Source organism: Geotrypetes seraphini, chromosome 5, assembly GCF_902459505.1.
Source record: "Geotrypetes seraphini chromosome 5, aGeoSer1.1, whole genome shotgun sequence".
Lineage (NCBI taxonomy): Eukaryota > Metazoa > Chordata > Amphibia > Gymnophiona > Dermophiidae > Geotrypetes > Geotrypetes seraphini.
Genome location: NC_047088.1, coordinates 53229789 through 53244460, shown reverse-complemented (window position 1 = coordinate 53244460; position 14672 = coordinate 53229789). Strand labels below are relative to the sequence as shown.

At 40.7% G+C, this 14672-nt stretch overlaps 1 protein-coding gene across 7 annotated transcripts in view; it reads left to right on the top strand.

Moving 5' to 3' along the window:
• RPS6KA6 (ribosomal protein S6 kinase A6) overlaps positions 1 to 14672 on the top strand; it is a 247171-nt gene that overhangs the window by 163840 nt on the left and 68659 nt on the right. For all 7 annotated transcript variants that reach the window (XM_033946594.1, XM_033946591.1, XM_033946590.1 and 4 more), the window contains one exon: positions 2034 to 2136. In XM_033946594.1, the coding sequence (XP_033802485.1) occupies positions 2034 to 2136 (103 nt within the window). The remainder of the gene's footprint in view (positions 1 to 2033; positions 2137 to 14672) is intronic.

Below are 14672 nucleotides of genomic sequence, written 5' to 3'. Positions count from 1 at the left end.
GACCAGAATTGATCCTGTCCATGAAAAGAAGCATCTTTACTGCTTTCCGGAAGGGTAGTAGGTTATCAATGGCAGGAGGGAGTTGATTCCATAATTTAGGTATGCTATTGGAATATTAATGCTTTTGGGCTGTCTCCTGTGGCCACCGGGCCATCGACTAGGCAGATAATCTGGATAGTAGTATCTCATAGTCAAATGTGTCAAAGGCTGCACTCAAGTCTAGTTGGATGAGAAGTACATCCTGACCTTTGTCCATGTAGCTCCAGCAGTCATCTATTAAATCTAGCAGTACTGTTTTGGTGCTGTGAAAGCTCCTGAATCCAGATTGGTAAGTGGAGAGGGCATTCTGACTCTTGATGAATGTAGTTATTTGGTGGAGCACTGTTTTTCTATGAGCTTTGATGTGAAGGGAAGATTGGAAACTGGCCTATAGTTGCTTGATGTGTCTAGATCTAGGGAGGGTTTCTTCAGCAATGGTTTGATCACTGCAGCTTTCCAAGGTGGTGCAACTTCCCCTTTACACAATGAGGCATTGATTAAGGGAAGGATTGATTTGAGGAAAGGACCTTTCACTGAGTATAGAAGGGAGTGTGGTCATGGGTCATGAGCTGAGGTGGTGGGGTGAATTGATTCCAAATTTGATTCGAGTTTTGCCAATGAGATTTGATTGAAGTGATTGAGGGATGTTGACTGGTTTTGTTGGATTTGCACAGAATTCAGTTAGAAGACCAATCTAGGTCACAAGTGTCTGGCAAGATCCCCAAAAAGTGAAACATATTTTATGCTACTTATCCCAGGATTAAGCACCAGACTTTTCCAAATCCATCTTAATAATGACTTATGGCAGGGGTCTTCAAATCCAGTCCTCAAAGTTCACAACCCAGCCTGGCTTTCAGGATTTCTACAATGAATATGTATGAGATTGATTTGCATCAGTGAGGAAATCCTATAAACCAGGTTGGGTTGTTAACCTCAAGGACTGGATCTGAGGACCCTGATTTATGAACTTGTCCAAACCTTTTTTTAAAATCTAACTTTTTACCACATTCTCTGGCAATAAATTCCTTAGTTTAATTACATGTTCAGTGAAGAAATGTTTTCTCTGATTTGTTTTAAATTTACTTCTTAGTAGCTTCACTGCCTGGCCCACTAGTCCTTGTAATTTTGGAGAGAATAAACATGTGATTCACATCTACCCATTCTACTTCACTTGGTATTTTATAGACCTCTACTGTATCTCCCCTCAGCTCTCTTTTCTTTAAAATGAAGAGCCTTAGCCTCTTTAGTTTTTCCTCACTGAGAAGTTGTTCCATTCTTTCTATCATTTTTGGCACCCTTCTCTGTAACTTTTCTAATTCTGTTATATCTTTTTTTGAGATGATGTGACTAAAACAGTATACAGTACTTAAGGGGCAGTTGCACCATGCAGTGATACAAGGGAAAAATATAGCACAAACTTTATTGACTTTACTACATGAGAAGCAATTTTGTATGCAGCTCATTAGCATGCATTTTATATGTTAATTATAATGATTAGTGAAATGCATTACTTCCCAATTAATAGATGCACGCTAAAACCATTGCTAGAGAAAAAATAATCCAATGTACAAAAATCAGCACTAAACTGAAAGTAATCTCCTGTGCTTTGGCTATTATAGTTTATTACATCAGCCTCTTGATTAATATCAGGTTATCTCTATTTGATATGTAACCTCTTCAGTTTGTATCTCAGCTAAGACAATAATTTTCATGCATATAATTCCTGAATAGAGAAGCACAAATACTTTGTATGTAAAATTGAGGTCTTTCTGTTTTCCATGGATTTTGTATGAGATGGAATTAATTTAGTGTACTTTAAATTTAACTGGACCGTATTTCATTGGTTAATTATGAGAGTAATGGAATGTTTTTGTACTATGTTTTTTTGTATGATTTTATTTTTTATTGTAAGTTGACTCAGGCAGGTTCTTAGAGGTGCTTGTAAATGTAACCAGCAAAATTAAAAAATAGATGTATTTTGTAATGATTTGCAGAAGCTATTCAGAACGGAAATTCAGCCTCCATTTAAACCTGCTTCTGGAAAGCCAGAAGATACATTTTGCTTTGATCCAGAATTTACAGCAAAAACGCCGAAAGGTAACTTTCTTTTTTTTTATTGGAGAATATGTACTACATTCACATAGTCAGAAAATAGTCAGACATGGCTAGGGTTTCAGATGAAACTAATCTGATTTCAGCTTGGACTATGCTAAATGCTGCTCCATATTACAAACTATTTTCTAATTTTTATTGTATGTATTAGCTGATTTATAACTCGCTGTCCCAGCCAAAATGTGTTGCCCAGAGCACATGCAAAATAGTATACTACACTTTTGGATTGCTGTTCAACTTTCTACTCAAAGGTGTCCCACAGCTAGGATAGCTGGAGGTAAAAATCATGCTTTGGTTTAGCATGAGAAAGGGTTTATATAAATCTGCATACAAACATTATAGCAGATAAAAGTCAAATGGCCCATCCAGTCTGCCCATCCACAGCATCCACAATCTTCTCCTCTCCCTAATAGATCCCATGTGCCTGTCCCACACTTTATTGAATTCAGACACAATCTTTGTCTCCAGCATCTCAACCGGGAGATTATTACACACATCTACCACCATTTCTGTATAAAAGTATTTTCTTAGATTACTCCTGAGCCTATCACCTCTTAACTTCATCCCGTGCCCTCTCACTCTGGAGTTTTCTTTCAATTGAAAAAGACTTGCCTCGTGTGTATTTATGCCACATAGGTATTTACTAATGAATCACACTTGTTCTATTGTTTGGCTATGATATATCACATTCATACAACAACATACTATGGTGCACAACTAAAGGAAATCAGTTGATCTTCAGGAATCGTCAGAATACCAACCATGTAATATAACCTTTTAAACAGATGCAGCTCATAAGCAACTCAGAACTGGATGACTTCACAAGTAAAACTGCGGGAGGTTTTCACCTCATTCCCTGAATAAAGTATCTGAAACATGATACACGTCGGAGGAGGTGTAGTTGCAAAGATAAGTAATTTTTATTACTAAGAAGAAAAACTATTTAAATTGTACCTGCTTTAGCTGCTTAGAAAATCACATAATTAAAAATATTTTCAAAAATGAAGCAGAATCAATGGAGATTGCCCCAGTAAGGTTATATTACCTGGGTGGTATTCTGATGATTCCTGAAGATTGATTGATTGCCTTTAGTTGTGCACCATAGTATGTTGACATAGGTATTTAAACATCTCTATCATATCTTCTGTCTCCTGCATCTCCTCCAACGTATTCATATTGAGATCTAAGTCTATCTCTGACCATTTCAGTAGCCTTTCTCTGGACCGACTAAATCCTGTTTATATCTTTTTGAAGGTGTAGTTGCCAGAATTGTACACAATATTTTAAATGAGGTCTCACCAGAGGCTTATACAGGTGCATCAATGCTTCCTTTTTCCTATGCTCCCAATGCTTCCTTCTAACTTTCGCTGTCACCTTTTCAACCTGTTTGTTCACCTTAAGATCATCACATACATGTACTATCGCACCCAAGTCTCATTCCTCTTTCATGCACAAAAGTTCTTTACCCCCTAAACTGTACAATTCCCAAATGCATGACCTTGCATTTCTTAGCATTAAATCTTAGCTAGAACATGTTTAAGAACATGATTTAATGAGACAGAGTAAGCATGGGTTCAGCCGAGGGGGAGGTCTTACCTCACCAATTTGCATGACTTCTTTGAAGGTGTGAATAAAGGAAGGACGCTTGATGTAGTATATCTAGATTTCCAGAAAGCTTTTAACAAAGCTCCTCATGAAAGGCTCCTGTGAAAATTAAAGAGTCATAAGATAGCAGGTAAAGTTCAATTGTGGATTAAGAATTGGTTATTGGACAGAAAACAAAGGGTAGGGTTAAATGACCATTTTTCTCAGTGAAGGAGGGTACATAGTGGTGTGCTGAAGGGATCTGTACTAGGACCAGTGCTATTTTAACTTATTTATAAATGATCTAGAAATTGAAATACGAGCGAGATGATTAAATTTGCAGATGACACTAAACTGTTTAAAGTTGTTAAAACACATACAGATTGTGAAAAACAGCAGTAAGAGCTTAAGAAATTGGAAAACTGGGTGTCCAAATGGCAGATGAAATTTAATGTGGCAAATGCAAAGTGATGCACATTGGTAAGAATAATCCAAATCATAGTTACCAGATGCTAGGGTCAGTGCTCAAGAAAAAGATCTGAGTGTCATCGTGGACAATATGCTGAAACCTTCCGCCCAATATGTGGCGGTGGCCAAAGAAGCAAACAAAATAGTAGACCAATCAGGGACTTCCTTAGGCTCCTTCCTAAGGAAGTCTCTGATTGGCTCAGATGCCTCAGGCCCCTCCCAAGGGAGGAGCCTGAGGCACCTGAGCCAATCAATGCCTTAGGCCATCCCCATGCTTTTCATTGCTGACGGCGGCCGGTGGAGGAGCAGGAGGGACTGAGCACCCCTCCTGCTCCCGAATTAAAGGGAGGGTGATGGTGACAGCTGTAGGAGGGGCCCGACGACAGGAGGAAGTGAGCATCCATCCTGCCATTTTTGGGGGGGTTCAAGGAGGAAGGGAGGGGGAGGGCTTTTTTTCAATTTTTTATTGGGCAGATATTTTGCGTGTGCTAATACACAAAAAATATCAGTGCCATTTTTAAAAAATGAAAAAAAAAAAACTAGGCAGACCTGTCGCCGATAGGTCTACAGCAATCGGATTTTAGGATTGTAAAGCCCGATGCAAAAGAGCCAAGCAATTGTTAATGAATCAGTCGCATGGCTATTTTGCATGGGATTTTACAAATTTGCATGGCCGGATAGGAAAATGGGCGATCGAGGGGGAAAACACGTCAGTTAGCAGCAATTGTCGCTAAACCTGTGAAAACAGGTTTAGTGACGATCGCTGACTTTAGTGAATTGGGGCCTATATCACTTAATCCTCATAATTCAAAGTTTAAAATATTAGTTTACATATATAAACAATCTTATTTGACATTCAGCATGAATTTTTATTCTTTATTTTCATTATTTTAATTTTTAGATTTTTTTTCATTGTTAATATATGTACAGTACAAACATATGTTGTCTTGATGTTCTTTTAACCCTTTCAGGACCAAGGGACATATTTGTCCCATAACTTTAAAATCCTATAAATTTTGATTGGGATAGTCTACAGTTCTAAATTTGATATGTACGGATTCCATATGATACTGCCTTTATGTAAACAAACTGGTTCCGACATTCATTCATTAGCGTCGTTGCCAGATCGACGAGAAGATTCACTTGCCACACTGTCCATAAGCCAGAAGTTTGATTTAAAAAAAAAAAAATAATGATATTTCACAAAAAAAATCAATTTTTTGGCATCTGCAAGCCCTTTTTACCATAAAAATGTCGTCAAAACCACAAAAATTGGCCTACGATCCTTATGGTCCTGAAAGGGTTAAAAATCTTTTATATGTTTTTCTATCTGTTTTAAAATGTATATATTTTGTTGTAGATATTACTTTATTGACCCCTGATGCAGGCTCGTGGAGCCAAAGCTCAGACCATGTTCAGTCATACAGTCACTAATAAAGACTCATTAGTAGAGATTTACATCCCTAGTTGTTTTCTAGTTTTTCAGATTTTGGCATTTCTTTGATAAACATAAATCTGAGGCTTTGACTTGTTGATGGAGACACATCCAACAGGTTCTCAAGACTCATCAATGTCTATAGAGGAAGCATCAATACTGAAAGGTTGAAAGACTTTGGTGTATGATTTTATATACCGAAACTCACTAATGACAACGTACAACTTAATCCTAGGAGACCTCGAAAACCAATCCTGCAAACAAGTAGAAACCTTACTATCATACCTCGAGGCCTTAACATGCAAGATAGTAGACCCTCAAACCACACATGAAAAAGGACACCAACTCGATATTGCAGCCCACATGTCCCAACAGCCCATACAACCAGACATCCAAACATCAAACGGAAACTGGTACCGTTCCCTCTGGTCAGATCACTATACTTACTCCTTCAAAATCAACTGGACCAAAAACAAAAGCAAATCAATTACTCAAAAAAATAACTTACAACTCACGTAAACAAACAAAGAAAAATCAGAACCATGGTCCAAACCCTGCGGAGTATCCCAAGGATCACCTCTGTCTCCCACACTCTTCAACCTATACATTGCTTCCCTAACTCCTGCCTAGACAAACAAGGCTTAACCTTCTCCAGCTATGCAGATGACATCACCATTCTCCTCCCCTTTGACCAACCAGTGCCCTCCTTGGTAGGCACAATACACAGAACACTTGAAACAGTAGCAACATGGATGACAGAACACAAACTAAAACTTAACCGTGACAAAGCAAACTTCATCCTCCTAGAAAACAACAAAACCCCAACCTTAACAAACATAGTAATAAACTCGATCCTCATACCCCATACAACCCACTCCTTGGAGTGCTGATTGACAGAGGCTGTACCATGCAACCACAAATCAACAAAATAATAAAAACATCATTCCAAACTATGAGAAAACTAAGACAAGTTTGAAAATTCTTTGACAGAAAACAATTTCAACTCTTGGTACAGTCTCTAATCCTAGGCCTAATAGACTACTGCAACATATTATATCTCCCCTGCCCTGTGACCACGATAAAACAACTATAAACAATACAAAACACAGCCCTAAGACTCATCTATTCACTGGAAAAATACAACCACATCACAGAGGCATACCACGACTCACACTGGCTCCCAATACAAGCCAGAGTACACTTTAAATTCCACTGCCTACTATTTAAAGCTATAAACGGAGACAGCCCAACCTACTGGAACAACCGACCAATTCAATCCACCTCAACCAGACACAGGAGAACCCACACACTATTCACACACTCGCCAATCAAAAATGTCAAATGAAGAAAACTGTATGACAACCTACTGACCACCAGAGCAGCAAAATTGGACAGACAACTCACCAATCTGCGGATTTCGACCACAGACTACAAAACCTTTAAAAAAAGAAACAAAAACCCTACTCTTCAAAAAAATATATAAAACCAATATAACACAACCAGATCTGTTTCAGTCTGGCGGGGGAGGGTAGTGCCATGACGCCTCAGCTGACTAAAATCAGACCCCAGCACTGGAGGCATCTTATACAAGAGAGAACGAAGCAGCAGGAAGTACTTTTGCCTCCCTCCTCTCAGAGCTCTGTTTCGGTCCAGAGGGAAGTGCCATTCCGCCTCAGCTGGCTGAAATCAAACCTCAGCACCAGCGGCACCTTATACAAAGGAGAAGTTCTGAGGTTTTCAGAGATCAGAACAGAGGAAACACAGCAAAACAATAAGAAGTACTTTTGGCTCTGTTTTGGTCCGACTGGGAAGGGAAGTGCCATTCCATCTCAGTTGGCTTAAATCAAACCCTAGCGCCGGTGGCAACTTATACAACGAAGAAACTCCTGGTCTTCAGCAGAGGAAACACTAGTGGCTCCCTCCCCTCAGGACTTTGCTTCGGTCCTGCAGGGGAGGAAAAGGCTGTTCTCCCTCAGCTGATAAAAATGAAAAACCCCAGCACTGGCAGCAACTTATATAACACAGAAACTCCCGGGCTTACAGGGGTCAAACGACTCCTCTGTTCCGGTAAGGCTTTGACGGCACGTCCCTTGGAAAAGGATGCAGGGACTGAGCCATTGGTATGGATGACTTCAGTGAGAGTTCCTGCGGGCCCTGCTTTGGCCTCACAGACCTCTCTGCTGCTAACACTGAAAGTTCTTCCCTTAACACAAATCCTGGCTAAAAAACAAAACAAAACCACAAGTTACCTCTTCGCTTACTCTAGCACCAGAACATGTACCTTTAAAGCGTTGTTCCCTCCCTCTCTTGCATTAGGCAAGATAATGGCCTCTGCTTCAACCTTCTGTCCCTGTTCCTCTTATTCCTGCATTAGAACTTCAGCAGAGTCAGACCTATGTTCAACAATGTCCCACAGATCACCTAAGGGATATTCCACAGGAGGTGGCGTGGGACCCTTGTATCCCCATAAGCTCTTCTCTGACTTAAGAGCCTATCAGGAAGTACTTAGATCAGGAAGATCTCATTAATGTTGACCTAGATCACTATTCCAGTGGTTTCTTTTTTAAATTAAATCTCAGTCCTCACCCCACATCTGGGAGTAGGGATTTCATTCAATCCTGCAAGACTCTACTCTGAAAAATTAAATAAATAAAAATTTTCATTACCAGGTCATTAGGTCTTGCCGGACCCCCGAATGGATAATGGGCAGAAGCCTTGTCAGTCTCTATGGCTTCTAAGTGTCTTGTGCTAAAATCTGAAGGTACAAAAAGTGCCTGGTCATAATCTTCAGCTGTCCCACCAATGTTCCTCCAGGACAGGGTTGATGTCTTTTCCATGCTGCTATGCTTTCCTCAAAGATTTGGGTTATATAAGATCTCGGGATATAAATTTTGTTGCGTTAAAGTTGATTCCTCAAAGATCATGGCACTTCAGCTCCTACAGCAACTCAGTACAGCTTCCCCAGAAACCATGCCTAACCTTCATGTGGCTCTACAAGACTCCACATATCACTTAATATCAACAACACATGCTGCTTCTGATATAATTATGCATAGCGTGACTAAGGGTGACAGACGTTAGAGTGGATCTTCACGACAGATTGATGGATGATCCCTGTTAGGGGACTGCCTCTTTGGGGTAAACATAATCGACTAGAGGGTGGACAGCTAACTCATTTTTTTTTTCACTTGGGAGCAATTCACGGCAGACCAATGTGTCCTCAGCATTGTGCTTCAGGGATACCTATTGAATTTCCTATCCCCTCTTCTCTCTCAAAACCCGCCATCATCAATAATTCCTCCTCAACACATATCTCAGCATGCAGCAGAACTAGCTCTTCTTCTGCAGACCAATGCCATAGAGGAAGTACCACCTCTGCAGATTACTCAAAGTTTTTTCTCCTCCCTACAAACACCAAGAACTCAGGCCAATCCTTGACTTCAGACCTCTCATTGCTTGTATACCAAGAGAAGGATTCAGAATGATATATTTTCCTCCGATTTTTCCCCTCCTCAAACAGTAAGATTGGTTAACTGCCCTGGATCTCAAAGGTGCCTACACTCATGTTCCTTCTATCCATCTCATTGGGTTTTTTTGCGCTTCAAATTTCTCAACAAGCATTTTTCTCTACAAGGTTCTTTCTACCTTTTGGCCTATTGTCAGCAAACTGGGTATTTACCAATTGCCTAGCGCTGGTAATGGCACATTTGAAAAAAAACAAAAAACGCCCCAACATCATTATGTTGTGTTTCCATACTTCCACGATTAGCTACTTAGTGGCCCATTTCAAAGTCAATCTACTTCTCACCTTTTACACTACAGTGCACACACCGTAAACACTGGTTTTCATCATCAGTTTTGAGGAATCCAAGTTCACTCCAATTTGTTCCCTCACATTCATTGGAGCACTTTCAGATACCATCTCTGCATGAGCCTATCTTCTTCGAGACAGACATCAGGCCATCCTCAAGCTGGTAAACCAAGAAACACAATCAACTTCCCTACCAGCTCGGATGATCTTATGCTTACTGGACCACATGACAGCTTCACTCTCCCTGGTACAGCATGCCAGACTTCACAGGCATCCATTACAGTAGCACCTCAAACTTCACTGGAGTCAATGTCTCCACTCGCTATCACACCTGATTCCTCTACCTTTCAACATTAAAAAATTCCCTGTTGTGATAGATCCATTCCCCCTGCCTACACAGAAGATGTCCTTTCCAGTTTCCATCACCTTCCCTAACCAACCCCACTGATGCTTCCAATCAAAGTTGGGGGATGCACCTAGACAACCTCAAAATGCAGGGCCACTGGTCACCCAGCGAATAGTCTCTGCATATCAATTATTTAGACTTCCAAGTATTTTTTTCTGCACTCAAACCTTTCACCGATGGCTTTTTCGGGGGGAAACCGTCTTTCAGTCAGGCAATCTAGTGTCCATATTTTATAAACAAGGGAATTCCAAATCCCTTATTCTCTGCAGAACAGCTTGCCTTCTGTGCACCTATGCTGTCTCTCTCTCATATGGACCTTCATGCATTCTGTATTCCATGGGAACACAATATCCTGGCAGACTCCTTCAGCAGCATACTTAATCTGCACACGTGGACCCCCAATCCTGCAGGCCTCGGTGACATCTTCCAACAATGGAGGGCTCCTCAAGTGGATCTATTCGCTTCACCACTCGACATAAAATGCCACCTGTTTTGCTCTCTATGCCCAGCGCTACATGCACTGGCAAGAGTTGTTTTTCCATTCTGTGGGCCCACAGTCTTATCTAGGCCTTCCCACCTTTGCCTTTCTTTTCCAGGATGCTTCAGAAAGTTCTTGCGGACAAGGCACAACTCGTACTCATTGCACCCGGGTGGCCCAGACATTTATGGTAATCTACTTTTTTTACATCTTCTGGATGCTCCTCCAATTTCCTTACGGGACCATCCTTCTTTTCTCTCTCAGCAAAACAGCCACCTACTGCATCCCCAATCCCTGCAGTCTCAATCATATGGTTTTGAATTTAACAATTCATTCATAATCAACCTTCCTCTTTCTCAACCAGTACTGCAAGATGTCTTTCTACAAGAAAATCCTACCAGATTTTTGTCTTGGGGCACAAGCTGAAGGTCAAGAGCCTCTTCATTGCCCACTGGACCATATCTTCACCTAGTTCTTGCTTTTGTCTGATTTAGGACTCAAAGCAAATTCGGTAAGACTTTATTTGTCAGCCATCTCGGTGTACTATTCATTACTGCATGGTAAACTACTTTCACAGCATCCTCTCATTTGTCATTTTATAGTGGGTCTTACCACTCTTTCAATTTCACTAAGGGCTGTATGCCATCCTGGGGCCTCAGTGTAGTTTTGGAACTATTAATGACGGTGTCTTTTGAACCGTTGGGATCCGCTTCTTTTCCTTTCCTGAAAAATAGCTTTTCTTATTGCACTCACTTCAACTAGAAGAGTTAGTGAACTTCAAGCTTTAAGTCACATATTATACAAATAAAGTGCTTTTACAGACTCATCTTAAGCTCCTTCATAAGGTGATTTCGGATTTCCACCTTACTCAGACCATCCCGTTACTATCATTCTTCCACCTCCACACTCCTCTGAGGCAGAGGAGCATCTTCATTCCTTAGATTGCAAAAGAGCACTTCTTTTCTACCTGAAGGCAACTTCTCATTTCCACAACTAGACTTAACTATTCAGGTCATTTAATCCAGCTAGCTGTGAACAACCAGCAAAAAAGAAACCCATTTCTTCATGGACCATGCACCGCATACATGGTTTCTACATGAGAGCTCATTTTAAGCCCCCCGGGTTCAAATGGGGCACATAGCTCATGAGCTACAGCGACTTCAATAGATAACCTGAAGTCCATCTCAATCCAGGATATTTGTAAAGCAGCTACCTATTTTTCTGTGCATACTTTCGCCAAGCACTCTTGCTTAGACCAAAGTTCGGCTCAAGATATTAGGTTTGGTCAATCAGTTTTGTGTAACCTCTTTGCAATTTGAACTCTTTCCTCCTCTCGAATGCTTTTTCAGCTTGGGACTCATCATCAAGTGTGGCTGCATATCCTGTTTGTCTCCGGAGAAAGCAAAGTTGCTTACCTGTAACAGATGTTCCCCGTAGACATCAGGGGAATGCAGCCTTCATCCCCTCGTCTCCTCTTCTATTGCTAGAGACGAACCTGACAAGAGGAGGGGAGGGGGCTCTAGGAGTAAAGCAATCCTGCACATACTCAAAAAGCTTAAAGTTTACTTTAGCTAGGGGAGGGAACTGATACACCAGGCTCGGTCAGAGACTTCACCATCAAGTGTGGCTGCATTACCCTGCTGTCTACGGAGAACATCTGTTACAGGTAAGCAACTTTGCTTTACCTGTATATCCTAAGCACTCTATAACCAGTCTACAACAGATGATGATTATCCTAAAGTTTCAGTTTTGTTTACCATTTTCCTGCTGTATGATATTTTTCTGTGCCCAAGTGTCAAGTCACCAGCATGCAGAACTAACAATATTCAGGGAACAAATTGATATCTTACCTCAGGGTAGATTTGATTTAAGTTACTAATCAGAAAGATTTGATTTACAGCATGGTTTTCTACAGAAATATTCATTCTTGCTGGTTTAATCTTAATATTTACAACCAGATGAAGGGTTCTTTTTTTGAAAAATAACTTTTCAGAATAATTTTACAGTTTTATAAAAAATGATTGATTTGGTTACTGCATATACTCAAATATAAACTGATCCAAATATAAACTGAGGAATCTTTTTATCCTTGCAAAAAGGGGGAAAATGGTTGACTTGAATATAAACCGAGGTTAGAAATTTGGGTTATCATGGTAAGCCAATCTATAAAGACTGCTCACTTACCCTCCCCATCAGCTAAGTAAGTCACTACGGTAAACATAATACAAATATCTGTGATGCATATATTCCAAAGCTGAAAACGCAAGCAAAAGAAAAATCCAACAGGAACTTCAGCAAACCAAGCAGCAAAGCAAAAAACCCAAAAACAACTGCAGACTATGTACAAGATGCAGGTACTGTTTATTTCAAATTTTAATGGTATATACAACCTTATTACCAAACCAGGGACCTGACACGGTCCGTGTTTTGGACAACACGCCTTCTTCAGGGGTCCGTGGTAGATAAGATGTTATGACAAACAGCGTAAAAAGGAGCAAACGAGTGCCCAAAGAAAAGTAGTGCTGGGTTATAAAAAAAAACATTGCGAATGCAGTAAAAAAAAAACCACAGCAAATGAAGCTACAGGTTTAAGGAGAGCCCAGACAAGGGCATGGAGCAATATGTTAGCTATTGTCCTTGTCTGGGCTCTCTATAAACCTGTAGCTTCATTTGCTGGGGATTTTTTTTTTTTTTTACTGCATTCGCAACGTTTTTTTATAACCCAGCACTACTTTTCTTTGGGCACTCGTTTGTTCCTTTTAACGCTGTTTGTCATAACACCTTATCTACCACGGACCCCTAAAGAAGGCGTGTTGTCCGAAACATGGTCGGATCCATGGTTTGGTAATAAGATTGTATATACCATTAAAATTTGAAATAAACAGTGCCTGCATCTTGTACATAGTCTGGGTTGGCCACCATGAGAATGGGCTACTGGGCTTGATGGACCATTGGTCTGACCCACTAAGGCTATTCTTATGTTCTTATTTATTTTTCTTTATCTCTATCTGCTTCCTTTTACAGTCTTTCCATCTCCCTTATCCCATTATTCTCCAGTTTTTTTGTTAACTCTTCCCTCTCTCCTCCTTCCAGCATCTTCTCTTTCCCTCTCTTCCCCCTTTATTTTTACTCTCCTAACCAGTTTCTACTCTTTTGCCCCCTCCATCCAGCATATCCTCTCCCCTCTTTCCTCCAACACCTCATCTCTCTCTCACTTCCTCCACCTTCATCCAAAATCTCTTCCCATCACCTTTTCCCTTTGACATTTTCAACACCACTTACCTGGGGCTCTGGCTGTGGGGAATGGAGTTGCGGGTCTGGGGCAGGCCCAACATGTGAGGCAGGCAGTTAATTTATCCCTGTGGCCACCACGGTGGTCGTCCTTACTTTTTGCCGGGAGGAAGAGGGAGTAAGGAGTCAGTAGCGCATATACATAGTAATCAGCCCTACCTTCGATCCCACTAAATCAGCTGGCAATGATGATGCCAGCTGCAGCTGGGGCCTTCCCTCTTGCTAAATTGCTCTGCCGGTCTCGATCCTACCCATCAAAATCAGGAAGTAACATCAGAGGGGGTGGGATTGAGACTGGCAGAGCCTATAGCGACTTAGCAAGAGGGAAGGCCCCCAAAGACCCATGCTACATCATTGCCAGCCAATTTAGTGGGACCAGGATTGAAGGCAGGGCTGATCGCAATCCAGAAGCTCCGCTGACTCCTCATGCCCCACTTCCCCGTGGCCAGCAAACAACATGGACGACTGCAGTGGCTGGTATCAGCTGCCTGCCTCGCATGTCGGGCCTGCCCCTGACCCTGCAACTCCATTCCCTACAGCCAGACCCCTAGTAGGTTTAAATTTTGATATATTTAAAACTTGTTAGAGAAGTACTCAAGTGTAAACTTGAAGATAAACCGAGACCCCCAAATTTCTGTTTATATTCGAGTATATACGGTATACTATTAGAAATACATAATTCACAGTAATTTCATAATTATTTATCTCCTGTTTAATAGGTTATTCATTCATATTTGGACAACTTTTCTACTGTACTTTATTGAAAGGAGAAAAATAATCATTACCTTAATAAGAACATAAAAAACAAAACAATATTCTATGTCAGCAGAAGCTACTGCTGTTTAAAAGTGAACTCATTACTTCAAAGTATCTAAATACAAGTGCTTAAGAGGGACCTTCACAAGTTCACTGGTGTGTCTTTCTTTAAAACATCCTTGGCAAACATATATTTCTTGAATGGTTCCCCTTTACTCATAGTGCTGAAATTTATCATAGTTAGCATTACAGATGGATGATTCCTGGATACCCATGTCATAGCTAAAGCCTC